The 13,984-nt window shown below is 35.0% G+C and overlaps 1 protein-coding gene across 1 annotated transcript in view; it reads left to right on the top strand.

Moving 5' to 3' along the window:
• Positions 1–12,080, top strand: part of LOC136025475 (uncharacterized) — a gene marked incomplete at its 5' end in the record, with an annotated part of 30,393 nt that extends 18,313 nt beyond the window's left edge. Inside the window, 3 exon segments of the mRNA XM_065701506.1 lie at positions 4,753–4,924; positions 9,396–9,561; positions 11,929–12,080. Coding sequence (XP_065557578.1) covers positions 4,753–4,924; positions 9,396–9,561; positions 11,929–12,080 — 490 coding nt within the window.
• Positions 12,081–13,984: the final 1,904 nt, after the last annotated feature.

Raw genomic sequence — 13,984 nt, 5'->3', positions numbered from 1 at the left:
GACTCATCTTGATACCCTTCGTATTTTGGGAAAGTAGAAATCAAACATGCATACCTTTATATGCATTACATAAAAAACTTATATACCCCCAGGGCATGACTTAAACCCTCGCCCCATGGTTCTGGGGTTTGAGCCAAATCCTGGAAACATTGTATCTTTTCGCTAAATCTGTCAGCACCTTAAAAAAAAGGTTCTTATTCTAATCAAACGCTACCCGTGTTACAGTAGACACTCTTAAAAAATGGGACAAACAGTCAAACTTTAGTATAAAGAGTAGGGTATTAAGGATGGGGCTACCCTTCATATATGGAATAATTTTAGTTCGTTTTACAAAAAGATGCCCGTAAATCGGGCTCACCTCTATGGAATATACCCCCCCCCTTCTGACGAAAAACTCCTCCGTGGAAATTCTATTCAACATAAAGTGCACCTTCCCCAGTACAATTCCCTCCAGACAGTTTCATCCTCTCTGAGAATCCCCCTCCATGAAAAATCGCCTGCGGGCGATTCAGTCTGAAAAACTTTTCCTTAGCATTCTTTCATTTGAATGAGATTTCAATGTCTAATCGGTTTCTCGGTTACTCCAGAAATGCCTCCTTCCGTAGAATTTATTTTCCGGAAATCAAAAAGCGCGGAAAAAGCCCCTGGATAGTTCTCCCGGAACCTCTCCTCATGAAAAATTGGCAAAAGAGAATGTAAGATAATTAAAACGAATATCGTATAGTAATTCTGCAAACCCTCGCACTGTAACATTTCCCCTAGAATATTCATCACCTAGAAATTTTACCTCCCCAAGAAAGATTCTCCCTTTAGAAATCCATCACAAGCACACCGCTCTCCCCCCACCGCCAAAAAAAAAAAGGTTTGTATACTGCCCAATAACAAATACTATACATAAAGAATGGGTGAATTTCATAACTTACAGGCCTCTCCCCTCGGAGTGCGGGGGATCAATTTACACCTAAAGACATAATTATTTGATCTTTAAAATGGATTAACAAAATGGCAATCTCAAAATTTTGATAATTGGATTCACAGGGAAAAATGGGTTTGGGAGGAGGGCCCAGTTGCCCTCCAATCTTTTTGGTCACTTTAAAAGAACACTAGAACTTTTAATTTCAGCTATAATGCACCCTCACCAGATCTTCTAGGATCATTGTTTCGATAAAACCACCACTGAAATAATAAAAATAAATACAAAAAAAAAAAACAACAAATAAACACCCATTCGTGATCTGTGTTCTGGCAAAAATACTAAAATTCCACATTTTTGCAGATAAGGCCTTCAAACTTCTACAGTAAGATTATCTGGTATGCTGAATCTGGTTGTGTGATTTTCATTAAGGTTCCTTCAATTTTAGGGGATGTTTCCTCCCTATTTAAAAAATACACAAATTTTCTCAGGCTTGTGACTTTTGAGGGGTAACACTAAACTTAATGCAACTTTAATTTGGAATCAGCGCAATAAGTTGTTTCTTTTTCTGTATGTATTGATATTATAATTCCGTTTTTCAGACTTTCGCTTACTATTGAGCCGAGTCACTCCTTACTTACAGTTTGTTACCATGATTGGCGAATCTCTGATAGAGTCTGGTCTACTATTTAGAACTTTGTTGCACTGTTTAGATTTGAAGGTTCTTGTTTTAACGAAACAATTTGGATAAGAATGGATGCAAAATAACTGAGTAGCCTATAAAAACTATACAACTTGTTTTAAGATTTGGCACCAAGAAATATACATTTTGATCCTCAATACCTTTATTTTGCTCTGCTTCAAATTTACATAAAGCCCCAAAAATTAGCGTCGAATTTTATTCAATCTAGTTTCAGTATTATAAAAATTTGGCGAATATTACTTTGTTCGTATTTAAGTGTATTCCTTAGCTTTTCACTTATTTATATGTTTATACGCGTGAAAACTTTAAATTTATATACGAAAGGTGCCATTATATTGTACATGTAAAAAAACTGCCTTTATCATCAACAAGTCTGTGCAACGGCTTGTTTAATCATTTAATCATTTAATGTAACCTGACTAAGATTTTTTTTTATTATTCATTGTGTTATTTTTAATTGCCCTCACTAAGGACGAACAAAAAGGGGACTGGAAAATAGGCTTGTTGCGCGGTAGCCATCTCTTTTGAAATCCTAAATATCATTAAATTTCTAGTGTTTTTAATTAAATCATCGATTCGAGTTGGTTTTTATTACCCTCCTCCCTCTCCAAAAATGTTCCTTCGCCCGCGCCTCGGTGCCACTTATTATTTGTTCGTGTTTTTTTTCTATGTTGACCACATGACACGTGAAAAAGAAGAACAAAACAAGAAATATTTTCAAATAGTTGAGAAGATACAAAATTTCGATGTATATGCAAAAATCACCACTGTCGTTTTTAATGCAATTAAAAACGACATCAAAAATTCGATGTATCAAAATTTCGATGTATATCGAAATTTTGATGTATAATTTCGATGTATATCCCGTCAAATTTTCCCATCAAAATTTCGATGTATATGCAAAAATCACCACTGTCGTTTTTAATGCAATAGGAAGGTAAAAATAATAATAATAATAAGGAAGAATCTGCAAACGTAAGCCTTAAAGCCGCGGTTTTATTTAATTTCTGTACAAACATGAAATCAAAATGAATAAAAAACAAGCATTAGTTAAACCCTTAAAAATAAAGAATGAAAATTTAAGCTACAAACTCGAGAAATTGAAAACAAAAATTAAAAGTGACTTGTCATACGAAAAGAAAAGTGACTGAACTTATCAAACAGTTCGTGGTAACGAACGGTAGGTCGTTAAACCTTGGTTCCGTAAGTTAATTTGTAAGTTACTTATATTTTTTACTAATAAAAACCTTTGTTAACACCTTTTTAAGTAACTGAAAAATTGGAGGGCAAATAGCCCTCCTCCCCCAGCCTTTTTCTCAAAATCGCTTGATCAAAACTAAGAGAAAGCCATTTAGAAAAAAAAAATATACGCAAATTTCGTTTTAATTATTTATTTGCGGAGAGCCCAAATAAAACATGTATTAATTCAAAAACGTTAAGAAATTAAATAAAAAAGCATGTTTTTTAAACTGCAAGTAAGGAGCGACAATAAAACTTGAAACGAACAGAAATTACTCCGTGAATGAAAAGGGCTATTCCCTCCTCAACTCCCCGCTCTTTACGCTAAAATCATTCACTGTTTTATAAAGTAGAATTGAGAGAGAGCCAAATTTCAGCGTAAAGAGAAGGGCAATGAGGAGGGAACAGCCCTAGAAAACTTCTGTTCGTTTTGAGTTTTAATGTCGCTCCTTACTTTCAGTTAAAAAACTTGTTTTTTTTTTATAATTAAGAACGAAAGAAACTACAATCATACAGTCAATGAAGCGTTGATCCTTTTCGTGTATTTTGATGCAACCAATACTGTCTTTGACTTAAATTTGCTTTTAGTTTGTATTTGTTTTTTGAACTTTTTCTACTTTTTCGTTTACAACATTTAATTGGAGATCAAAACGGATATAAATAAATGGCTTCTAAATTGTCTACATGGCCCTTTTTTTGGAAACAGCACATTTAGGAATATATATGAACCATTTAGAAATTTATTACAATCTAGGAAAAATTGCAACATCAAGATTCACCATTTGCAAGATTGTTGTATGATGTTTTGTAATTTAAATTTGTCTATTTTTATTTCTCTGAAAGTGGTGATAAAAATACGCCTACTCGGTAATTATCCCCTATTCAAATCACGAGAAAAAACATTTATTTGCAATAAAAGAAATTTAACTTACTCTCTTTCCTATTGCACAAATTTTACCTAATTTTAATTTTTACCTCAGTTTGGCTAATGATTTCATCCTCGTTAGGCTTTTATCCTCATTAAAAATTTAGAAATTACGCCTAAATTGGATGATGGAATGTAAAATATATATCACTTGTTTCTTAAGATTCAACTATCAATCTTCTAACTTAATTGAAACTCAGTTAAGCAGAAATTTTTCAATTCAGTCTTGGAGTAAGCTATAATCTGTGCATTTAGGTTTCAGCAGCTACTGAAAGAGTAAAACAGCCCAGATGCAGGGAAACAATAACATAAAATGCCGAAAAACTTAGACACATTTTAGAAATTTTGGTCATAAAAAGGCTAAAAAAGTTCAGATTTTTCAAATTTATGACATCAAAAGAAGCATTTTCCGAATTGGTGTATATTTCGGTAAAAAAGGCGTCACTTTTCACCAAAGTAATGCTTTTTTCATTTTTTTTTGTTCTAGGTTTTGCCAGGAATGTCATGAGTAAGGGATTTAGCCTAGATTGGATGATGGATTGTAAAAAAAATGCATCATTTGTTTTTAAAGATTGAACCATCAGTAATCTAACTTAAATGGAATTCAGTTCAACAGAATTTCTCAGTTAAGTCTTTGAGTAAGCTATAAGTTTCGCATCTAAATTCCAGTAGTCGCTAAAGGAGTATAGAAGCATGTGATTTCTTCTGATAGGAACAGTGAATGAAATCTTTTCAACTTTGATTTTGGTTATTGCTCCCAGTTTTCGTTGAAAAGCAATCAAATTTTACTCAGCATTTTTTTCTTTCGGTCAAGCTAATAAGGAAAGATAATCCTTATTAGGATTACATATTTCTTATTAATAATAAAAAATAATGAATTTATTTTAGTCACCTAACTTTACTATCTTAATTCTTGAAAGTCAGCTTTTTCTGCTTCAAACATTTTAAGGCTGCTCACTCTTTTTTTATCAGATCAACAAAAGATGATGGATCTACAAAACTTCCATGGAATTCTGATGTCTGTTCTACCGGCAACTTTTCAGCTACGCCAGCAGATGCTAAAGAGAAATTGGGGAAGTTTTCCGACAAACTGGCCATGGACAAATCTTTCAGAAGGTCATATGACATGGATTATGTGTTTCAGGTACTTAAATTTTCCACAATACATAAGTATTGGGTATTCTGGATCGTTCGTTTCCTTAGCAAAACTGAGTAGGTAACGTAAAAGTCTTAAACGGTTTTTGAAAATCAAATACAGCAAGTTAACATTTAACATAGACCGGAGATAATCATTCCAGTCATGGAATTCAAGCTACAGGCGAGGAAAAATTTTTGGTTTTTACTTTTTTTTCAATGAAATTACTAAAAAAATTAATTTTTTAATGAAAAACACCAAAAAGGTATCTCTAAAAATCTTGGGGACCAGGCCCCCATGCGATCCCGCCCCGTTCGCAATAGACACAACTGGGATCATAAATTAGTCTTTTGTTTTCCTTAGGCTGCTTAAGAACTTTTTGGACCTATAATAACATCCTACCTATCTGAAACTTCCCCAAGAAGTATGTGCAACTTTTTCATCAAACAGTTCGTGTTAATGAACTGTTAGTAAGGAGTGATGCAGCTCAATAGTAACCGAAACTCTAAAAGACACAGTCTGGATAATTCTAGCTGCTTCAAAAGTATCTGATTTTAATGCTTATTCATCAAATGTAAAGCTCATGAAATTTAACTGTACCCATCAAAAGTTCTCCCCGGAAACATTCGGGCACAATGATACCCCAAAAAATCAAGTGGTTTTAATGAAAATCACTCTATCAGATTCAGCATATCAGCGAACGCTTCTGAAGAGGTTTCAAGCTCCTATGTACAAAAATGTGGAATTTAGCATTTTCTGCCAGAAGACAGATGGCGGATGCGTCTTTATTTGTTTTTTCGTTTGTTTTTTTCCCCAGGGGTGATCATATTGAACCAGTAATTATAAAAAATCGGGAGGGGGCTCATTTGATCGGAAATCAAAAGTTGCAGTGCTCTTTGTAAGTAACCATAGATATTGGAGGGCATTGAAAAATCTTGAAATAGTCATTTTGATCAACATAATTGAAAAATTTACTAACTATGTCTTCGAGGATGACTTAACCCAAAACAATCCACGGGCAAGGGCTGCTACTTATGAAGTTTGCCCACTGTGTACACATAGTATTAGTTATTCGGAAGTATAAAGACGTTTTCAGGGATAGTTTTTTGATGGGGAGCAAATATAAGACCTAAATCGAACAAAAATTATTACGTATATGAGAGGGTCACCCCCTCGTTAATACCTTGCTCTTTATGCTAAAATTTTCTTCAGTACTTTTAAAAGAGCTACTTATTCTAATTAAAAATCCTCTGGGATTCTGGGATCCAGGATCAGTGGCTTGAAATGATCACCTCTGAAAAAAATAATAAAATAACAAATAAACAGGCATCCGTGGTCATTCTTCTGGCAAAAATGCAAAATTCCAAGTTTTTTTTTTATATAGGAGTTTGAAACTCTGCAATAAGGTTCTATGACATGCTGAATATAATTTTCATTTGGATCACTTTATGTTTGACGGTGTTTCCTCCCTTTTTCGAACATTGAGCACATTTTCTCAAGCTCGTAACTTTCGATGGGTAACATTAAATTTGATGTATTTCGAATAAGTATTGAAATTCGATTCTTTTCATGTATCTATTGTTATCAAGACTCTTTTTCTTAGAGTTACGATTACTATTGAGCCGTATCGCTCCCTACCTACGGTTCCTTGCCACGAACTGTTTGATTCCAAACAGGTAAAATTTTTTATGATTAATGTTACATTTTAAAGCGATGAGTCTGAGAAACGTTGCCTGATTTTCAAAGAAGGGAGAAAACAGCACCACGAAGTCAAGCAACATTTATGAAAATTACGTCATCAGATCTAGTGTAACACGTACTGTAGAGGTTTAAAGCTCCTCTCTACACATTTTTTTTGTATTTTTTTTTTGTATTTTTTAACTTGTATTTTTTGCCAGAAAAAAGATCAAAGATGTGTGTTCAGTTTTTATCCCTGGGTGATCCAATAGAACATATGGTTCTAGAAAGGGGACCCATTTGAACAGAAATCAAAAGTTCTAGTGGCCTTTTAAGTGACCAAAAAGATTGGAGGACAACTAGCCCCCTCTCATTCCCCTTTTTATCTTCTGACATCCGATCAAAAATTTTGTGATAGCCATTTGATTCAACATATTGGAAAGTTAAACAAATTCACTTTTGGATATAAAATGACCTCTCCCCCCATAGTCCATGGGGAAAGGACTGTAAATTATTTAACTTGCTCATTGTTTACATATAGTATTTGTCATTCGAAAATGCACATATTTTTTTGGAAAGTGGTTTTTTTGCGGAGGAATGCTCTTTGGGTAGTAAAATTAATGGGAGAATTTTCCAGGGAACATTTCACACGATGGAGGGACGAGGATTTCCTGACTTAATTTGAAAAAAGGTCAGAAAATAAAAAACCAAAAAAAATCTCAAAACGTGTTGTTTCATCTAAAAGCAAGGATCAATGTTGATACTCCTATAATTTCTGTTCTATAAAACAACAGAAAATATTCCGTATATTAGGGGGACTACCCGTTTCTTAACCCTAGCTCTTTACCTAAAGTTTTGCTTTTTTCACAAGTCTTTAAGAAAGATTGCTTAAACACACAGGCCATTGAAATTAAATGAGAAGTATTTTTTAAATGCCTTGAAAGCTTTAGTGAACAGAGGTGAAGTTGAGGATCAGCAGCCCTTACTTTCAGTTGAAAAAAAAAAAACTCTTTTTTTTCATTTAATCCGATTATGATATGGCACCAAAAAGTCTCTTTTGTTGTGGCATGAGCCAGTAAAGATATTAGCAGATATAAGCCTTTGCTTTCAAACAGCTAAACAATAATCCAGTCCCGGAGAAAAAAAGGGAGAAAATACATCTCTAGCATAGGCTAAAGTATGATTTTCTGGGATTTTAAAATGGGGTGCTGACAACTTCTAATTAAGGATTCGACCATGGTGATTCTAATCGGGTTTGTCTATTTTTTAATTGGTGGTTCGTTATTTACTGGGTGCTGAAATGCTCTTTCCAAGAACTTTCCAGCTCTTTTTCAAAATAATTTGAATTTCCTTATATATTTGTATTATTAGGATAAATCAAAATAAGTCACCATTCATGAATAAGTTTTATATTATTAACAATTTTTCTCCCTTGACAGCTTTGTTTTCAAAATGTTTTTCAATTTTCGGCTACTATAGATGTTAGTTTGCTATTTGTTAGGTTGCAGCAATTACTTGACCATGATCTCACTATCTAAAGTTATTTGAACGGATATATCCTCTTACAGTCCTGAGCGTCGTGATTCTGTCCAACAGTAGCATATGGTGACTTTCCTTCTAAATCGAATAAAAATGAAAGAAAGCACCGGTTGGCTCAAACCTAGGCCTACTAATAATTAGGCCTAGTAATATGTACTACGCCTAATTATATTAACTAGGCAATTAGTCATAACCCTTTGCCATCATAGACAAATAGACTAGGCCTCATGGATATCTCTTAAACAGTAGGCTAGCTTAGCCTAAATAGCCAAATGCTTGATTTTTAAGACTTACATAAAGATTTCACCTTTAAGTGACATAGATATACAGATAAGGCACAATGAGCATGGTAAACTATAAGTTTTCAATACTATTTGATTAAGACTTTATCAATTATAAAGTTCTACTTGAATTTTTTCTACTTATTTAAAGACATTTTAATGATTTCGCCAGCCACTACGCTGCGTCTGACGCTAGTAATTTTCAACTCCTATCTTTCCATGTTTAATCGCCGAAGTTTCCAATCTTATAGTTTCCCATGCTTTTTGACTAAAATAGAAGAATATATCCAACATTATGTTAATTTTAAAAGAGAGCAAAACAGTGATTTTAAGTTTTTCATAAGAATCATTTAGACTGCAGATTCAAATGAGAAGAAAAATGTTTACCTAGAGGTATGGAAACGTATATTATACCCTCTTATCATTGGTCTTTATTTTTACCTTTTATGTTTACTTCTTATTCAATTGGAAAATAAATGCATTTTTTAGGCTTCTGAAGGCCCAAGAGGGGATTGTTCCTCGTGGACCATATTGTGGTTTCACGCTATACCAAAATAAACAAAATAAAGATACTTTATGGTGCTGGGCAATTACTAACAACAGAATACATAATAAGAAATGCCTCCTTTTGCGAGTATATTTATTTATATTTTGTTGGTATAAAAATTTTGCAGATGTACGTAGGGGCGTAATTTGCTGTGGCAGATGTACTAGGGGAGAAAGGTGGTAACTGCTGTTTCCAGACCTTATTTCCCCCCCCTCCCCCTCATACGTCAATTTGTTACCCCAGCTGAAATTTAGTTTCTTCCAAAATCTTGTCAAAACTAAGAAAAACCTGCATAATTCAAGCATCACTGGATCACTTTCGCCACTGGATGTACGTCAATTTCTTATTTTAGATCTTAAAAGGTTATTACTGATTTATCTTGTTTTTGCTTATAAGTAATGGATGCCAGTTCTTAAGTTAAATATCTCTCTTAAAGGTTGATATGGAAATGTCTTTAGAGAGATACAAAATTTCTAATAGAAAAGTTGACAAAAGAGAATTGGGCAAGTGGTCAAATGGTAGCTGGAAGGCGATGGAGGGAGAAAAATTTACAATTTATGGAACAGTTCAAATTTATCGCATTGTTGTTGTTGAGGTAAGCTGTATCTATAACCTTTCCTAAGCTTTTTACAAGGAGTTTTAAGTATATAAGATCGTACCAATCCTGTTCAAAAAATTAGTTTTACAACAACGTCTATGGCCTGTGGATTTCATTTGGCGAATTTGAGCTTGAGGAGATAGCTTTAATGGAATTTGACTGCTCTTTCACAACTCAGGGGTTAACTTTACCCATTAAGAAAAAGTCGAAAAAAGACGAACTTTTATCTATTTTTTAGTTTGTTTTTTTCTAACTAACTGCAATATGGCCTATCCCATTTGACCTATTGTTGACCTTCTCAGCTATTTGACCTATTGCGTCTGGAGTGGCGTTAGAGGGTTTAAGTGAAACTAATTGTAATACGACAAAACAGCGAAAGAAAGAAAACATTTTTATTAAAACAAAAACTGAACGAGGGTGAGCAGCCAATGAATACGAGGAGAAAAAAAAAGCAAATATTGTGTCAAAAACTTTTGCCTCAGGGCAGAAGCAAAAAAAAAAAGAACTAGCTTTTTCAAGTTAACCACCCAAAAAGAACAAAACGACTGAAAATTGGCAAATCGTTTTGTTCTTTTGGTGTGAGCTTACTTTGATCCTTCAATCATGTAAATTAAAAATACCTCAACGATCCCGTAAAAAGAAAAATGTAACGTGCCTGTCATTGTGCTAAAGGTTTATTGTAGCACGGGCGTTGGCAGAGGGGGTGCAGGGAGTCCATGCCCACTGAAAACTTGGTACTATAAAAAATTATAAGAAACCAAAGGATACTGAGCAGAATAGGTGAAAACCATGGAAAAAAAATGTGTGTTGCACCTTTGTTGGCTGCCTGCCAATAGATTTTGATCCTTAATAAGGGAAACCTCTCTCAAAATAAAATTGGACGGGGAAAGTTGTAACTTTATATCAATCTTAATACTGGGAGATATTTATTGAGGTATATTAAATACTTCATGATTTATTTTCCCACCATTTTCAAAATCCAAATCCAACCATTTCTCAATTTCAACCATTTTTAATCCTGACATTTTTAATCCTATGCATTCCATACATCCCGCATCAAAAACTTTCTTGAGTGAAGTGGGAAATCCATTATTAATAATCGCTTACGAGTACAAGATTTATAGAAGAAAAGCTGTGTTTTTCCTGCGCTACTATATTTTATTTTTCGGCGTCGTAGCTATACTTGCGGTGAATTTCTACGCATTTATGTAAACAGTCTTTGATTAAGTGACTTTATAGTTGAAAATACCCTTTCCCACCTGTATAATATTGATTTCAGTGCCCTAAGGATAAAACGACACAACCCCCCCCCCCAGGGCTCGGGCTATTGTATTGGAAACCGTTGGAAGCCGTTGTAAGGTATGCCCTGGGGGCACATACGGTTCTTATGGAAGGGTTACTCGTATAAACTTCAGAGAGGTCTCATTTGATCAAAATTGAAAGTTCCAATTCACATTTTAAGAGTCAAAAGTGATCAGAGGGTAGCTAGCCCCCTCCCACACCCTTTCCCCCCCAAATACATCAGATAAAATTTATCAAGATAAAAAAAAAATCCGGTGTTGACAAGGCCCTCCTGGGCGCCGAGGAGGGGTTGTAAGAAATGCTTATATAAACTTCAGAGAGGACTCATTTGATTGGAAATTAAGAGCTCTGGTTCACTTTTTCAGAGTCAAAAGAGATCAGAAGGCGACTAGCCCCCCCCCCCCTCTCAATGCCCTTTCCTTCCAATTCATCAGACAAAATTTTGAGATAGCCATTTTCTTAAAAGTAGTTGAAAGGTTAGATAACAAAACTCTGGTGTCGCTCAACCCCCCAGGGCCTGAGGCCAGGCGTCATAACTTATTTCCGGCAGGCTTATATGGTTCTTATGGAAGTAATGCTCGTATAAACTTCAAAGAGGGCTCATTTGTTTGTAAAGTGAAAGTTCTAGTTTTATTTTTAATAGTCAAAAGAGATCGGAAGGCAACTAGTCCTTCCCACCCCCCCCCCCAATGTAAAAAAAAAAAATTAAGACAGCCATTTTGTCAATATGTTAAAAGTTCAGACAACAAAAACTCTGGTATCGACACAACCCCCCAGGGCCTATTAGCAGTTGTTTTAAGTTATACCCTGGCAGCATATATGTTTTTGTGGGAGGGGCGCTCGTATAAACTCCAGAGAAAGCTCATTTGAATGGATATTGAAAGTTCTAGTTCACTTCTTAAGAGTCAAAGAGATCCGAGGGCAGCTAGCCTCCCCTCCCCCGGCTCTTTTTATCCAAACCCATCCGATAAATTTTTTAGATTGTCATTTTAAAAAAAATTGATATTAATTTATAATTTATATTTATTATTAGTTAAGATATTATATTAATTTTATATTATTATTATAGTTCAAAAATCAGATAACGAAAATGCTGGTGTTGACAAAACATCTCAAGGGCCCGGAGTGGGTGTTGTAAGTTATATGCAGGGGGCATACATGGTTCTCATGGAAAGGATGGTCGCACAAACTTCAGAGGGGACTCATTTGATTGGAAATTAAATTTTCTAATTCACTCAGAGTCAAATGTGATCAGGGGGTAGATTGCTTCCCCCACGCTTTTTTCCCTAATCATTTCAGATAAAACTTGAGATGGCAATTATTTTTAGAAATAGTTCAAAGGTCTGATAACAAAAACTCCAATGTCAACATATTTCCACAGGGCCCAGGGGCAGGTATCGTAAGTTGTGTCCCGGTTTTAAATATGTTTCTTATAGAAAGGTTACTCGTATAAACATCATCAGAGAGGGCTCATTTGATTGGAAATTAAATGTTCTGGTTCACTTTTTCAGAGTCAAATGTGATCAGGGGGTAGATAGCTTCCCCCACGCTTTTTCCCCTAATCATTTCAGATAAAACTTGAGATGGCTATTATTTTTAGAAATAGTTCAAAGGTCTGATAACAAAAACTCCAATGTCAACATATTTCCACAGGGCCCAGGGGCAGGTATCGTAAGTTGTGTCCTGGTTTTAAATATGGTTCTTATAGAAAGGTTACTCGTATAAACATCATCAGAGGGCTCATTTGATTGGAAATTAAATGTTCTGGTTAACTTTTTCAGAGTCAAATGTGATCAGGGGGTAGATAGCTTCCCCCACGCTTTTTTCCCTAATCAGTTCAGATAAAACTTGAGATGGCTATTATTTTTAGAAATAATTCAAAGGTCTGATAACAAAAACTCCAATGTCAACATATTTCCACAGGGTCCAGGGGCGGGTATCGTAAGTTGTGTCCTGGTTTTAAATATGGTTCTTATAGAAAGGTTACTCGTATAAACATCATCAGAGAGGAGTCATTTGATTGGAAATTAAATGTTCTGGTTCACTTTTTCAGAGTCAAATGTGATCAGGGGGTGGATAGCTTTCCCCACGCTTTTTCCCTAATCATTTCAGATAAAACTTGAGATGGCTATTATTTTTAAAAATAGTTCAAAGGTCCGATAACAAAAACTCCAATGTCAACATATTTCCACAGGGCCCAGGGGCAGGTATCGTAAGTTGTGTCCTGGTTTTAAATATGGTCCTTATAGAAGGGTTACTCGTATGAACATCATCAGAGAGGGCTTATTTGATTGGACATTAAGAGTTCTGGGTCACATTTTCAGAGTCAAAAGAGATTGAAGGGTCACTAGCCCCCTATCCCCCCTCAACGACTTTTTTCTGAAACCCATCCGATAAATTTTTTTAAGATAGTTATTTTGTGAAAAATAGTTCAAAGATCAGATATTCAAACTCTGAGGTCGCCACAACCCCCGAGGGCCTGGGGAAAGGTGTTATAAGTTATTCCCTTGGACATCTATGGTTATTATGGAAGTGATGCTCGTATGAACTACATATAGGGCTCATTTGATTGGAAATCGAAAGTTTTAGTTCACTTTCTAAGAGTTGAAAGTTATCAGGGGGCAGCCACCCCACGCCCTTTTTTCCCAAATGTATCAAATAAAAAATTTATATTACCATTTTCTTAAAACAAAGTTGAAAGGTCAGATAACAAAACTCCAGTGTCAATACAACCCTTTAGACCCGGGGGCGGGCTTTCTAAGTCTAGGCAGGCAGGGGCAGGAGATCGAAAGTTATAGTTCACTTTTCAAGAGTCAAAGGAGATCAGAGAGCAACTAGCCGACCTTGCTCCACGCCCTGTTTCCCCAAATCCATCAGATAAAAATTTTGGGATAGTTATTTTGTTATGGCTCTTTTGGAAGGGATACTCGTATAAACTTCAGAGAGTGCTTATTTGTTTGGAAATTAAAAGTTCTAGTTCACTTTTTAAGAGTCAAAAGAGATCCGAGGGCAACTAGCCCCCCCCCCCGCCCTTTCCCCAAATATATCAGATAAAAATTTTAAGGTAGCCATTTTTTTAAATAGTTAAAAGGTCAAATAAAAAATGACTTTGGTGTCGAAATACC

This window comes from Artemia franciscana, chromosome 3 (genome assembly GCF_032884065.1).
Source record: "Artemia franciscana chromosome 3, ASM3288406v1, whole genome shotgun sequence".
NCBI classification, from domain to species: domain Eukaryota; kingdom Metazoa; phylum Arthropoda; class Branchiopoda; order Anostraca; family Artemiidae; genus Artemia; species Artemia franciscana.
The sequence above is the reverse complement of the archived record's forward strand: the minus strand, read 5'-3'. Positions and strand labels throughout refer to the sequence as shown.